The sequence below is a fragment of the Oncorhynchus tshawytscha genome, unplaced genomic scaffold, assembly GCF_018296145.1.
Source record: "Oncorhynchus tshawytscha isolate Ot180627B unplaced genomic scaffold, Otsh_v2.0 Un_contig_15856_pilon_pilon, whole genome shotgun sequence".
Taxonomy (NCBI): domain Eukaryota; kingdom Metazoa; phylum Chordata; class Actinopteri; order Salmoniformes; family Salmonidae; genus Oncorhynchus; species Oncorhynchus tshawytscha.
In genome coordinates this window covers 25,682-42,038 of record NW_024609428.1, presented here as the reverse complement: position 1 = coordinate 42,038, position 16,357 = coordinate 25,682, and the positions used below count along the sequence as shown (strand labels likewise).

General features: G+C 44.9%; 1 protein-coding gene across 1 annotated transcript in view; it reads left to right on the top strand.

The window, feature by feature from the left end:
* The window catches only part of LOC121844772 (ovochymase-2-like), a 34,982-nt gene that overhangs the window by 15,728 nt on the left and 2,897 nt on the right, over window positions 1–16,357 (top strand). The window contains 12 exon segments of the mRNA XM_042315261.1: window positions 1,085–1,306; window positions 3,049–3,189; window positions 4,162–4,419; window positions 5,462–5,475; window positions 5,477–5,648; window positions 10,226–10,335; window positions 11,118–11,218; window positions 12,750–13,027; window positions 14,141–14,304; window positions 14,478–14,601; window positions 14,941–15,222; window positions 15,908–16,042. Of these exon segments, the coding sequence (XP_042171195.1) occupies window positions 1,085–1,306; window positions 3,049–3,189; window positions 4,162–4,419; window positions 5,462–5,475; window positions 5,477–5,648; window positions 10,226–10,335; window positions 11,118–11,218; window positions 12,750–13,027; window positions 14,141–14,304; window positions 14,478–14,601; window positions 14,941–15,222; window positions 15,908–16,042 (2,001 nt within the window).

The window sequence follows — 16,357 nt, the reverse complement described above, 5'->3', positions numbered from 1 at the left end:
TAGCCCTCCTTCCTCCTCCTCTTGACTCCAGTTGAAATATGTGAGCTCTCTCCGTGGTATAATTGATTGGAATTCAGTGGCTTGCAGCAGCAACACTATCGATGTTGTTAAACCTTCCTCACCAGAAACATTTTTGTCAAAACTCGCCTCTTTTTCTAGTTTTTCATTCATTTAAATGATATAGAAGGATTGATTTCCTCAGCGAGATAAATTGCTAAACTATGTCCACATTACACACAGCAGGCATACATAGCAAGCATAACTTTGCCTCTAGCAACTTCCATACTCTAACTGTGCATCCCAAATGACAACCTATTCCCTATATAGTGCACTACTTTTGACCAGAGCCCTATCAAAAGTAGTGCACTACTGCATATAGTGAATAGGGTGCCATTTGGGACCCATAGTATATCTAGATAATGGACAGATGTAAATTGTTGGCTATGTTGTGAAGATCGGTATAAACCAGCTGATTGATGAGCAGTGTTTGTTGGTAAATAATCACCAGTGTGATATGCTGGCATCATGGTTATCGCTGCCTTTCTCCTAACATAGACACAATGATAAGAGACTGACAGGCAGCTTAAAGGACAATTCCACCCCCAAACTATCTTTTGGTATTTGTTTCATTGGTCTATTGTTGACATAGTGCCAAAATGTTTTGCTTGTCAGCTATCAAGTTTTCAAGATATGTAACTTTCAAAGTAAAATCCTTCCATCATATATGATGCAAAACGCAGCATCATATGATGCAAAATGCATCATACGGGGATGATTTCTGTATTTTGAAAGTTACATATCTTGAAAACTTGATTGACAGTCTATTGTTGACATAGTGCCAAAATGTTTTGCTTGTCAGCTATCTGACAAGCAAAACATTTTGGGACTATGTCAAAAATGGACTAATCAAACAAATACCAAAAATATATTTTTGGGTGGAGTTGTCCTTTAAATAAGAATGAATGCAGCCAAAACAATAGGGTGGGTGTGTCGTTTTTGTGTGTGTGCGTGCTCGAGGGAGTCTCCCATAGCCCTAAGCTTTGTCCATTCATCACTAACCCAAGCTTCATGTTCTCTGCTACAGACTCAGGCTGCGGTGGTGTCGGAACTCTGTTTGGCCGTAAAGGGGAGATCCATTCTATGGGATTCCCAGATGCGTATCCCGGGAATCTTCACTGCTCCTGGAACATCACAGCTCCGGAAGGCTTCCTGGTCAAACTGCATGTCACAGACATGTCCGTCACGGGAGAGGCGGGCCAGTGTGGCGAAGACAAGCTTGTAGTTTCTGACAGCCTCCAGGCGCTTGGTAAGTTACAGCCTGTCCACCCAACCTGGATCCCCTGTTAATGTGTTATTATGGAGATCCAAAATGGCTCCAAATGGTGTCATAGAGGACAGACACTGTTAGTTGTTTGTTGTTGTTGTTTGGTAAACTCAAATGGACCGTCCAAATTGCTCGTCGGTCTCTATGAAAGCCCCAAAATGGCACCCAGTGTAATCTCTGACAGCCATTAGTCCATTGATAAGACAAGCCACCCACAATACCCACCTACAGTATCCAAATGCCAAAATGGCTACCAGCCCCTAGTTTCTTGTTAATAAGATGCGCCTGCCCATCCACACTATGCCAAACCCCCAAATGGCGGCAGTGGGGGCCAGGCGATAACCTATGGACCCACTCCCCCTCGTATTTCCAAAACAAGCTGTTTGTCAACTGAGACACACACATACACACAACAAACAAATCAAGTAGCAAGATACAGCAGATAAGCATATGCTGAGCAGAATGTGCCCCGTTGCTTGAAATGAAAAGGGGGGACTTTGACTCCTGGACAGAGCGCCAAGCACCAAGCTAGGCTAGTATGCTGAGTGTGCCAGTGCCTGTCTCCTGTCCTCAGGGCAGTAAAGCTGTTGATTAGGATCTCTCCCCAGAGAAGGGGTGAGGCTAGGGAACTGTAAATGTGACCTCCTTGTTATTCACATCAGAAAGCTGGAGTCTGATAGTTTTATCTCTAGCACAACACTCTGTAGCAGAGGTAGAGTGGAGACAATTACACCTGCGGTGTGTGTGTGTGTGTTGAGAGAAGTTGAGAGAAAATGGGGGACAGAAAGAAAGGAAACAGCTTTGTTTCTTTGTTAAAGAAGACATATCCCCTGGAAGACGCTGAAGTCGTAAACTCAGCATTTTAGAACCTAACACCATCCAAAGAACACTATTTAGTGCTCCCTACACCCTATTCAGTATGTTATTCAAGCTGATGTCAAAACATTTAGGATGACAGACATTTTACTCTCCTTCCGTGTGCGTGTGTGTGTGTGCGTGTGTGTGTGTGTGTGTGTGTGTGTGTGCGTGTGTGTGTGTGTGTGTGTGTGTGTGTGTGTGTGGTGTGTGTGTGTGAGCAACGGTCAGTTCCTTCCTCACCAGAGATCTCTGTCGGAGCTCTGACTGTCAGAACAGGCGCGACCCCCTGCCAGGGGGAGCAGGGCTCAGCAGGAGGGCATGGTTGGCCCCTGACTGCACACATTAAACCTAACAAGTACAGGAGCAAAACACCAGGCTGCCACACAGACAAAGGGCAATAGAAATACAGACACCTCCATTGTACGCGCTTCAGTTGGTGCTGTGTCATTTCAAAACTCTGATCTCCTTCATTTAAAAAATCTATAGTTACTGAGGTAGCGTAGGGAGTAGTAAATGTTGAAAGCGGAGGAGTATGTTTTCTGAGATGTTGTACCCTTAGACCTTTAGGTGACGTGAAACCATTTGATTGATGTGTCTTATTTTTCAAGGTTATATTTACATTATAACTAACATGTTCTTCATCGATGAGAAGACCGAAAGAAATCAGAAATCTGTCTGTTCTCTGTAATGTCTATTGAATGTCTAATGATTCCATATCTTTGCTAGACCAACATTGGTATGCATGGAAATTAACATTTGTGTATTTGAAATTCTGGTTACTACTCTTATGTTTCTATATTAGTAATAGGTCCCTCTCCCTCTCCTCCAATCCAATACTCCTAATTTCCGTTCCTTCTCCATCCCAGGCACACACTGTGGCTACGTCCTTCCCCCTGTGGTGGTCAGTGCCAATAACAAGATGTCCCTGAGCTTCCTGTCCGACTCACGTCTTTCTGACCGAGGCTTCTCTGCCAAGTGGGAGGCCGTGTATCCTGAGGACATTGCCGGTAATAATCCCAGCTTTCTCCGCTTACACACACACACACACACATTCACATTCACGTGCAAACGTGCACACATGTGAATCTGTACGCACACACACAAACACAGACACACACACACACCTGAGGCACCTTATATCGCTTAGGCAGCTCCACTACTAATAATGACCGGCCATAAAGTGAACTTTAGATTCCCAAGGCGTATTTATGACAGGAGCAACGTCATAGAATGAGAAGTATGAGTGGTAAGTACTGAGAAAGCACAGGTCAGGGTACACTGGTCAAACGAGGGAAAATGCTTTGATCATGATTATAATTGATCTATCAGAGGGCTTGACATTTCAGTTGGGAAAGGGGTGAGGAGGTCTGAAGGAGGAGTTGTTTTTTGTTAAGTCATTCATTCTGATGTGGTAGCTTTAATGTTTTCAACTGCTGTTTTACCTTACCGTTTTCTGGCGTTATACTACAGTTTTTTTTTAGTAGTTCAGACATTTCAGTTTATGGATGTCAACACCCAAGGTTTTGGGCGTCAACACCCACATTTAAAGAGATATCAATATGTATGTAAAGTGGATGTATTAAACGTTTGTCTCTGTTCCAAACTCCGCGGACCCGCTCCATCTGAGTAAACACACATACACTCCATCTTTAAATAAACAGGGAGAGCCAGATACCAGGGCTGATCGACCAGCTACATTAGGGTGTATTGCAGAGGCTTGCACTGGCTGTTTATCACTGTGACACTGTGCTTACTGCTGAGGAAATTCTACTCTGCTCTCTGGCTAATGTTGAGGAGGCTGCAGCTCATCTACTCTAATCTGTTTATATCCCGTCTGCCCACTATCATCATTCAGACACACACCCACACAAGGACGCATGCATGCACTTACACACACACACTGACCCATGAATGGGCAAACGCACACACACACATGCATACAGTATGTACACACACTAACCCCCACCTTCATTCCACAGCGATCCAGGGATGCGGAGGGGCCTCCCATGAGTTAAAAGGGGTTATTAAGTCTCAGAACTGGCCTATGAACTACAAGGCGGCCAGCGAGTGCATGTGGAGTGTGGAGGTGCCCAAAGGGAAGACCATAACTCTGACGTTCACCCACTTCGACGTGGAAGCCAAGGACATTTTCACTTCCAAATGCTTGGATAACATGGTGGCGTACGACATCTATAATGACGGAGCTGAGAGTACAAAACACAGTGAGTACAAATATGGTGATTTTAAACATTTGATTGAATAGTGCTGCAGCTAGTGTACCATCAGCACATTGTTACCCAATTTTATGAAATGTTATTTATAAATAAAATGATAGGTTACAGAGTAGTAGTAGTAGTAGCACTAGTAGTAGTAGTAGTGGTAGTAGTAGTAGTAGCAGCACTAGTAGCAGTAGTAGTAGAAGCAGTAGTAGTAGTAGTAGCACTACTAGCACTAGTCGTAGTAGTAGTGGTAGCTGTAGTAGTAGCAGTAGTAGTAGAAGCAGTAGTAGTAGTAGTACAGATGTAGCATCATAATTTGAGCCAGATTGCTATAGCAGGAAAATATTCCTGCAGCAACAGGAAATTAGAATAATTATGTGGATTATAATGAATGTATTTTTTGTAGGGGTTGATGTATTTTCCATATGGGAAAATGAAGTCTGAAATTTCAAAGTGGAAATAACAAACTTCAGAAGCCTTTTTAAACCTCCAAATACGGCTTAAATAAAGTTTTCCTGGAAAAGGCAGATCAAATTAAGATCCTACATCTGTAGCAGTAGTAGTTGTAGCAGCAGTGGCAGCAGTAGTAGTAGCAGCACTAGTAGCACTAGTAGCAGCACTAGTAGCAGCAGTAGTAGTAGCAGTAGTAGTAGTAGCAGCACTAGTAACACCAGTAGAAGCAGCACTAGTAGCAGTAGTAGCAGCACTAGTAGCAGCAGTAGTAGCAGTAGCAGTAGTAGTAGTAGTAGTAGTAGTAGCAGTAGTAGTAGCAGTAGTAGTAGTAGTAGTAGCAGTAGTATTAGCAGTAGTAGTAGTAGTAGCAGCACTAGTAGTAGTAGCAGTAGTAGCAGTAGTAGCAGCACTAGTAGTAGCAGTAGTAGTAGTAGCTGTAGTAGTAGTAGCAGTAGTAGTAGTACTATTAGTAGTAGTAGAAGTAGCAGTAGTAGCAGCGGCATTAGTAGTAGCAGTAGTAGTAGTAGTAGTAGTACTATTAGTAGTAGTAGTAGTAGAAGTAGCAGTAGTAGTATAAGCATCTGGTGTTGTTGTTTTTACTTACCAGGTCCATGGTGTGGTGACCAAACTCCCAGCCACCATCACAACTAAGGGCAACAAGTTGGTGATGCGTTTCCATACTGACTTCTTCGTGGAGGCTAAAGGTTTCAGAGCCTACTGGACTACAGACACCACCCAGCCTGTTCCCACTGAGCCCCCTATACAGCCTAACCCCTGGGACAACATCACTGTAGGTAGGTACCTAACCCTTACCCAGCCTGTTCCCACTGAGGCCCCTATACAGCCTAACCCCTGGGACAACATCACTGTAGGTAGGTACCTAACCCTTACCCAGCCTGTTCCCACTGAGGCCCCTATACAGCTGGGACAACATCACTGTAGTAGGTACCTAACCCCAAACCTTAACATCCAGCCTGTTCCCAGCCTGTTCCCACTGAGGCCCCTATACAGCCCAAACCTTAGGACCCAACCCTGTTCCTGTTCCCAGGCCCTATACAGCCTAAACCCTGGGTAGGTACCTAACAGCCTCACCCACTGAGGCCCCTATACAGCCCAAACCCCTGGACAACATCACTGGTAGGTACCTAACCCTTACCCAGCCTGTTCCCACTGAGGCCCCTATACAGCCCAACCCCTGGGACAACATCACTGTAGGTAGGTACCTAACCCTTATCCCAGCCTGTTCCCACTGAGGCCCCTATACAGCCTAACAACATCACTGTAGGTAGGTACAACCCTTATGTTCACTGAGGCCCCTATACAGCCCAAACCCTGGGACAACATCACTGTAGGTAGTACCTAACCCTTACCCAGCCTGTTCCCACTGAGGCCCCTATACAGCCCAACCTCTGGGACAACATCACTGTAGGTAGGTACCTAACCCTTATGTTCCCACTGAGGCCCCTATACAGCCTAACCCCTGGGACAACATCACTGTACCCTAACCCTTACCCAGCCTGTTCCCACTGAGGCCCCTATACAGCCCAAACCTTAGGACAACATCACTGTAGGTAGGTACCTAACCCTTACCCAGCCTGTTCCCACTGAGGCCCCTATACAGCCCAAACCTTAGGACAACATCACTGTAAGTATGTACAGTGCCTTATACAGCCCAAACCTTAGAAACATCACTGTATTCAGATCCCTTTACGTTTTCAGCATGTTGCTACGTTTACAGCCCTAAGCCTGTTCCCACTGAGCCCCTATACAGCCCAAACCTTCTAAAATTGATTGATTAAATGTATTTAAAAAAATCCTCACCAATCTACATACAATACCCCATAATAACAAAGTGAAAACAGGTTTTGAGAATTTTTGCAAATGTATAAAATATAGAAATAAACCCTTTGCTATGAGACAAGAAATTGAGCTCAGGTGCATCATGTTTCCATTGATCATCCTTGAGATGTTTCTACAACTTGATTTGGAGTTCACCTGTGGTAAAATCAATTGATTGGACATGATTTGGAAAGGCACACACCTGTCTATATTCCACAGAACTAAGCCATGAGGTCAAAGGAATTGTCTGTAGAGCGCCGATACAGGTTTGTGTCGAGGCTCAGCTCTGGGGAAGGGTACTAAAACATTTCTGCAGTTTTGAAGTTCCCTAAGAACACAGTGGCCTCATCATTCTTAAATGGATGAAGTTTGGAACCAAATCAAATCAAATCAAATTTATTCATATAGCCCTTCGTACATCAGCTGATATCTCAAAGTGCTGTACAGAAACCCAGCCTAAAACCCCAAACAGCAAGCAATGCAGGTGTAGAAGCACGGTGGCTAGGAAAAACTCTCTAGAAAGGCCAAAACCTAGGAAGAAACCTAGAGAGAAACCAGGCTATGAGGGGTGGCCAGTCCTCTTCTGGCTGTGCCGGGTGGAGATTATAACAGAACATGTTCAAATGTTCATGAATGACCAGCATGGTCAAATAATAGGTCTGGGACAGGTAGCACGTCCGGTGAACAGGTCAGGATTCCATAGCCGCAGGCAGAACAGTTGAAACTGGAGCAGCAGCACGGCCAGGTGGACTGGGGACAGTAAGGAGTCATCTTCCCAGATAGTCCTGAGGCATGGTCCTAGGGCTCAGGTCCTCTGAGAGAGAGAAAGAAAGAGAGAAAGAGAGAATTAGAGAGAGCATACTTAAATTCATACAGGACACCGGATAAGACAGGAGAAGTACTCCAGATATAACAAACTGACCCTAGCCCCCCGACACAAACTACTGCAGCATAAATACTGGCTGAGACAGGAGGGGTCAGGAGACACTGTGGCCCCATCTGATGATACCCCCAGACCGGGCCAAACAGGAAGGATATAACCCCACCCACTTTGCCAAAGCACAGCCCCCACACCACTAGAGGGATATCTTCAACCACCAACTTTCTATCCTGAGACAAGTTCGAGTATAGCCCACAAAGATCTCCGCCACGGCATAACCCAAGGGGGTGCCAACCCAGACAGGAAGATCACATCAGTGACTCAACCCACTCAAGTGACGCACCCCTCCTAGGGACGGCACAAAAGAGTACCAGTAAGCCAGTGACTCAGCCCCTGTAATAGGGTTAGAGGCAGAGAATCCCAGTGGAAAGAGGGGAACCGGCCAGGCAGAGACAGCAAGGGCGGTTCGTTGCTCCAGAGCCTTTCCGTTCACCTTCACACTCCTGGGACAGACTACACTCAATCATATGACACACTGAAGAGATGAGTCTTCAGTAAAGACTTAAAGGTTGAGACTGAGTCTGTGTCTCTCACATGGGTAGGCAGACCATTCCATAAAAATGGAGGTCTATAGGAGAAAGCTCTGCCTCCAGCTGTTTGCTTAGAAATTCTAGAGACAATTAGGAGGCCTGCGTCTTGTGAGCGTAGAGTATGTGTAGGTATGTACGGCAGGACCAAATCAGAGAGATAGGTAGGAGCAAGACCATGTGTAATGCTTTGTAGGTTAGCAGTAAAACCTTGAAATCAGCCCTTCCTTGACAGGAAGCCAGTGTAGGGAGGCTAGCACTGGAGTAATATGATCAAATTTTGGGGTTCTAGTCAGGATTCTAGCAGCCGTATTTAGCACTAACTGAAGTTTATTTAGTGCTTTATCCGGGTAGCCGGAAAGTAGAGCATTGCAGTAGTCTAACCTAGAAGTAACAAAATCATGGATTAATTTTTCTGCATCATTTTTGGACAGAAGGTTTCTGATTTTTGCAATGTTACGTAGATGGAAAAAAGCTGTCCTTGAAACAGTTTTGATATGTTCGTCAAAAGAGAGATCAGGGAGGGACGACGAGGTCCTTCACAGTTTTATTTGAGACGACTGTACAACCATTAAGATTAATTGTCAGATTCAACAGAAGATCTCTTTGTTTCTTGGGACCTAGAACAAGCATCTCTGTTTTGTCCGAGTTTAAAAGTAGAAAGTTTGCAGCCATCCACTTCCTTATGTCTGAAACACAAGCTTCTAGCGGATGACACAGCTGTGTGTCATTCGCATAGCAGTGAAAGTTAACATTAGGTTTTCGAATGACATCCCTAAGAGGTAAAATATATAGTGAAAACAATAGTGGTCCTAAAACGGAACCTTGAGGAACACCGAAATTTAGAGTTGATTTGTCAGAGGCCAAACCATTCACAGAGACAAACTGATATCTTTCCGACAGATAAGATCTAAACCAGGCCAGAACTTGTCCGTGTAGACCAATTTGGGTTTCCAATCTCTCCAAAAGAATGTGGTGATCGATGGTATCAAAAGCAGCACTAAGGAGCACGAGGACAGATGCAGAGCCTCGGTCTGATGCCATTAAATGTACTAAAGCACTTGAGTGTCTCTCTTGATCCTAGGTCCTGGCAGAGTTGTGCAGACTCAGGACAACTGAGCTTTGAAGGAATAGGCAGATTTAAAGAGGAGTCCGTAATTTGCTTTCTAATAATCATGATCTTTTCCTCAAAGAAGTTCATGAACTAATTACAGTATCAGTATCATGCTGTGGGGATGTTTTTTAGCGGCAGGGACTGGGAGACTAGTCAGGATTGAGGGAAAGATGAATGGATACAGAGAGATCCTTGATGAAAACCTGCGCAAGAGCGCTCAGGACCTCAGACTGGGGTGAACGTTCACCCTCCAACAGGACAACGACCCTAAGACCATGTAACGCCCCCCAAAAGCCCTTCAGTCTGTAGAGTACAGTAGAATCCTGGCTTTATTTCAGCTGATCTGTCTGTGATCACAGTAGAATCCTGTGTTTTTTTCTGCTGATCCATTTGGTTCAATTCTCCGTGCCCAGATGTGTAGTGCCCAGATGTGTAGTGCCCAGATGTGTAGTAAAACTAGATTATTTGGTGGAGCTGTAAACACTGTGGTACATTCCAAATGGCACCATATTCTCTATAGTGCATTGCTTTTGACCAGAGCCCAGTAGGGTTCCAGTCAAAATTAGTATACTATTATCTGTATAGGGAATAGGGTGCCATTTTAGGATGCAGACAGTGTAGTATGAAGTGCCCGTAGTGCAGCAGTTGCCCTCTGGTTGTCTCTTACCCTTTGCCCCATTCTTTACCCTTTGATGGGCCCCAGGTGGCCGGGCCCCTGCCAAGCCAATTGCTGAAATCGAGTTTTACAGATGGACTGTGCATCGTGCTGCCTCGGGTGGGGGGAGGGGGGGGGGGTTCTGGTCGGGCACAGCCGAGAGGAGAGGAAAGGAATAGGAGAGGAGAGGGGAGGAGATGACTGAGGGAAAAATTCTTACTGCTATCAAAACAATAACCCTATAGTCTTATCACTGATGTCAGATAAGATAACAACTGTTCTGTCCTTTACTCTAGCATGGCCAACCACATGTGGCAAACCCACCATTCCCCCCACCATCCACACCCGCATAGTCAATGGAGAGCCAGCCAACCCTCACTCCTGGCCCTGGCAGGTGTCCATGCAGGTGAGACACTGTCTGTCTAAACTCTATTTAGGGTAATTTAGATCCATCAAACACTGTTATTCTAGAATCAAATCCAAAATGGCTGCCTGGTTGCCAACATGTCTTAGGCATATACCCAGAACCAAGTCACGTGATTATGCATCAGGGAACATCACAAATGTGTCAACTTTTTCACAACAACAAGTGAATTAATTTACTCAACATTTCATCTCTCAAGGGCAATATCACCAATAGGTTTTGAATGAGATTCTCTGTTATCATGATGTAGCTACACTAGTCACAGAGACAAGACTTCTTTCAGTTGGGACATGTTGGTTAATTGACATCATCATTACATGGGTCGGATTACACACACACCCTGAGACTGCACACGCGCACACACACACACACACACACACATACACACACACACACTGCTAATAAAACTTAATGAGAAGGGTCCCTTCAACTCAACCCCATCATTATTTAAAACATCTTTGATTATATCAGAGGCATCGTCGTACCATATGCTTGTTTGTGCGTGTGTGTGGTTGTGTGTTTGCGTACTGTCTGACCCACAGATTTGGCCTTTAGAAGACAAATAGGCACGACTGGCTCACAATTGAAGGAATAGTTCAAACAAATTACATATTGGTTTCCTTGCCCTGTGAGCAGTTTAGGGACATAGCATGGATTGCTATCTTACCTTGTCCATAGACTGCTTACAGGCTAAGGAAACCAACATGTCATTGAATAATTTGGGTGATCTATCACTTTAAAAGCTGATGTTTAATTTTACCCAGGTTTGGCCTAGCAGTCAGGAGACGCCCAAGTTCTTCCACACCTGCGGAGGAACTCTCATCCATAAGAACTGGGTCATGTCAGCTGCCCATTGCTTCATACGGTGAATGAAATACAGGTTCAGTCCCAAATGGCGCCCTGTTTAGGGCACTACTTTTGACCAGGACCTATAGGGAATAGGGTGCCATTTGAGACGCATAGGCCCTGGTCAAAAGTAGTGAAATATATAGGGAAAAGGGTGCCATTTGGGACGTAGACACAGAGGCAGAATTACTAGAACAGACATTCTCATTCAAGTCAATGGTCCATTCCGTGTTGGGCGGTAATTCTATTCCTATAAATGTGCACTCCCCTCAACTGTGTCACAGGTACATATCACCGTACATGTAGGCCAGCATATCCCTATGGTGTGCACAAAACAAGACGATTTTGGCATACATGTTTACCTTTTGAGATTTTAAAATGTACCTTTTACATTTGATTGAGCTGACACAGTGGTGTGAAATGTACCCAATGGTCATACTTAAGTAAATGTAAAAATAACTTAATAGAAAATGACTCAAGTAAAAGTGAAAGTCACCCAGTAAAATATTACTTGAGTAAAAGTCTAAAAGTATTTGGTTTTAAATGTACTTAAGTATCAAAAGTAAATGTAATTGCTAAAATATATTTAAGTATCAAAAGAAAAAGTAAAAGTATTACATAATTTTACATTCCTAATATTAAGCGAACCAGACAGCACGATTTTCTTATTGTAGAGTGCCAGGGCACACTACAAAACTCATTTGCATTTGTGTTTAGTGAGTCTGCCAGATAAGAGGCAGTAATGATGACCAGGGATGTTTTCTTGATGTGCTTGAATTGGAAAATGTTCCTACCCTGCTGCTAAGCATTCGGAATGTAACAAGTACTTTTGGGTGTCAAGGAAAATGTATGGATTAAAAAGTACATTATTTTCTTTAGGAATGCAGTGGAGTAAAACTAAAAGTTGTCCAAAAAAATCTATAGTAAAGGTACAGCTACCCCAAAAAAACGACTTATGTAGTACTTGGGACTTGAAAGTATTTTTACTGAGGTACTTTACACCACTGAGCTGACATTACGTAATATTGTTCTGTGTCGTGTGAAGTAAACAAAACAGAAAAGTATTTTTAGACCATGAAAGTTGAGAAATTGTCCCTCCCCGTGTCTGGAGCCTATTATCGTAATGCAGACAGGCAGTTCTTTGGGACGCCTATGCCTCTGTCTGTCACAACCATTACCAAGGTCCTTATCTAAGACTTGTTACAGGGCTGGTGCTGGGTCTTGTTACTCCAATGAATGTCTCCAACTGTGTATAATGACCCACAGAGTTAATTCTGCCCTGTCACAGAGAACCATGCTGATAGATAGGAATTGATGGTATGCTGCTACTGCCAGCGAACTCTGTACACTGTAGGTTTTTCTGTCAGTTGGTGGTTGGTTTTGTACATAGAAATAGATCCTTTAAAGTGTATATTCCCAAGTCAAATCATTCAATTTCTATGATGTAGTTATGGGTGATTATGTTAGGGAGGATGTCTGCATCAGTGTGTGTGTGTTTATACAATGAGTGCAATAAACATTAGGATCTATGTGACTCTCACTCTCTCCAGGTACGCTGACGAGCTCCAGCGCTGGAAAATGTGCCTGGGCAAACACAACCGGACGTTCACAGAAGACCCGGAGCGGTGCTTCGGCGTGACAGGCATCTACCGCCATGAGGGCTTCAAGTACCCCAAGTTGCCCACGGTGGAGTTCGACATCGCCCTCGTCAGGCTGGGTGGGGAAGTGACCCCCAGCGATCAGATCTCCTACTCCTGCCTGCCCTCCCTGGAGGAGGTCCTGGAGGAGGGCAAGAAGTGTTACGCCACCGGCTGGGGAGATGAGACTGGCGAGGGGTTTGGGACGTCCACGATTTGCTGTGACCTCTTTAGTCTCATATGAGGATTTGGATGAGTCCCAGAATCCACTCTATTCCCTATATAGAGCCCTATGGGCCCTGGTCAAAAGTAGCACAGTGCATAGGTAATAGGGTGCCAGTTGGGACACAGACGTTGTGTAGTGAACATACAATCAATGCTATGCCATCGGCTGTGGAGATGAAGACTGGTGAGGGCTTGAGATGGTTTGTGATGTCTGCCATTTATTGTGACTCCTATTGGAGGACACCATGATATTGGAGGGGTAGCCCAGACCAGCGCCTATCAACCCAACACCTTATGCTGTGATCCAAATCTCTTGACGAGGTTGCTAGGGGTTGGGTTAAGGGTGCTACAATATGCATTGTGTAGATAAGTGGGATACAGTCAGAGCAAGGATTGTGACCTAATTTTGCTGTCAGAAAAAAACATATGACTCTTCCCTTCCACAAATATATACAATCACGTACAAGTTACAACAAAATACAACAATCCATCCAACCACCATAATTCATTCCTTGACCAGTTTTCCTATTTCCATACTGCAAATCCTGGTTCCAGTTCTTCCGGTGCTTTCACCCCCTCTGTTGGTTAACAATTGAAAATACATCCACTGAATTTCAACGTTGATCTCGCTGTATATGTCTTTGGCTGCGTTCACACAGGCAGCCCAATTCTGTTATTTTTTTGGTTCACTAATTGGTCTTTTGACCAATCACATCAGATCTTTTCAAATCAGATCTTTTTCAGAGCTGATCTGATACCAACTAGTGAAAAAAAGATCGCAATTGGGCTGCCTGTGTAAACACAGCCTTTGTTTTCTATGAAAAAGCATCTAAAAAGGATTAGTCTAAAATAAATGTCAAGCACTATCAGTTGATAACAGTAAATTAACTGGAAATCATTTATTTTTTATCAGACACTCATTTATTTTTTTTTAATCAGGTGATTCCATGAATGCCAAAGTATCTGAGGACCAAACAATAAATTAACCAGTTCTATCTTTTTTAATCAGGTGATTCCATGAATGCCAAAGTATCTGAGGACCAAACAATAAATTAACCAGTTCTATCTTTTTTAATCAGGTGATTCCATGAATGCCAAAGTGGCTGAGACCCTGAACCAGGTGGCCCTGCCGGTGGTGCCCTTCAACACCTGTAAGAAGATGGACTACTGGTGGTTCCAGGTCAAGACCTCCATGATCTGCATGGGCTACACCTTGCCTGACGAGCTCAAGTCTGTCTGTCAGGTACTCAAGTGGGATATATACCCGCATAGTATTATACTGTATAATTCAAAAACTTATCCATTGACTTATGCAGTGATTACATGATACAAAAAAATGATTTGATTAATTTTGTCATGGTTGTGTTGATGATGTCATCAATATGAAGTGCTGTTGACCATCATCATGTGACACAGGGGGATTCGGGCGGTCCCCTGGTGTGCCAGGACTCTGCCAACGCTCCCTGGGAGGTGCACGGCATCACCAGCTTTGGTCCCAATGGCTGCATCATGGACCCCTTTGTTCATTTAACCCCTGGAGGCAAGTCATGTTAGGTTAAATAAACAAACTTCAAGTTTATTTACAATGACATCCTACCCCAGGCAAACCCTAACGACGATTGGCCAATTGTGCGCCGCCCTATGGGACTCCCAATCACGGCCAGTTGTGATACAGCCTGGAATCGAACCAGGCTCTGTAGTGACACCTCTAGCACTGAGATGCAGTGCCTTAGACCGCTCTGCCACTCGAGAACTGGTTCCAACCGGTCTAAATCGGTTTCTAATATCAAGCTTTTGGGTTGATTTGGAGTAGAGTGACATCTTTTTTTCTGCTCCTTTCTCTCTCTTTCCCTCTCTCTTTCCGACTCCCCTCTTTCTCTCTTTGTCCCTTCCTGTCCTCCCTTCAACTTACTTCCCATCCCCTTTCCTCCTCTCTTTGTAGCATCTGGCTGCGGCGGGCCAAAGGACATGGCTGGCGAGAGCGGCGTGTTGTCCAGCATGGGGCACCCGGGCAGCTACAGTAACGGTGCCCACTGCCAGTGGCACATCAAGGTGCCCGACGGTAAACTGGTCCACCTGCACTTCCACAACTTCTCCCTGGAGGACACCCAGCTGTGTCTCAACGACAAGGTCACCATCAACGACAGCTTAGCCAGCCTAGGTAATACAGCCGTATGTAAGGGTCTTTGGTGTGTGTGGGAGGAGGGGGCGTGGGTGATATGGGGTGTGTGTGTATGTATGTGGCTTGCGTGAGCACACACACCCTGTCTGACGATTAATTTGCGGGGTCACTTGTGTCTGATAAATGAGATTACTGTGTGCTTTATTGTGTCTCACCTCAAACACGTCAATGACATTACTTTCCAATATGATTAAGAGTAAATTACATTTCAGAGTCAAGTTGTTTGCTCTGGCAGCCGTACAACTGACTGGAAGGCAAGATGAAACACTGTGACAAGAAAGCTGTAACAGAGAATGCTCTTGTCTCTTCAACAACTGATATGCTTTGTCAGCCAGGACACGTATTGATGGACTTGATAATAGGCTAGTTGAATATCATTAATCACAGTAGACAGATTACTGTCGTTATCATAATGACAGTTGTAGATTAAGGCCCAGGAGACTATGTTTGCACAAAAAGATTCAGCCAACAATGTTTGATTAGCCTTTGAAACCCTTGATTTGTCTCATATCAGAAGAAAGATCTTGCTTCTCTCTATCCTGTCAGTACATAAGAAGGAGAGGAGACCAATTAAGTGATGCACTGCATGCCTCCTTATGACCCCTTAATGTATCTTTATAACCTCACCACGTCACCTTATAACCTCCTTATGTCTCCTTGGTGGGTACCTACTGCAGTCACATTCCCCCTCAGGACCTAGTGAGTATCGGTGACAGACTGAGCCTCTATTTCACCTCCAACAACAAGGTGGTGGACACCGGCTTCAGGGCCTCCTGGAAGGCTGTGGACCCCAGCCAGGGTGAGTGGAGCTGGGCTTCAGGGCCTCCTGGAAGGCTGTGGACCCCAGCCAGGGTGAATGGAGCTGGGCTTCAGGGCCTCCTGGAAGGCTGTGGACCCCAGCCAGGGTGAGTGGAGCTGGGCTTCAGGGCCTCCTGGAAGGCTCTGGACCCCAGCCAGGGTGAGTGGAGCTGGGCTTCAGGGCCTCCTGGAAGGCTGTGGACCCCAGCCAGGGTGAGTGGAGCTGGGCTTCAGGGCCTCCTGGAAGGCTGTGGACCCCAGCCAGGGTGAGTGGAGCTGGGCTTCAGGGCCTCCTGGAAGGCTGTGGACCCCAGCC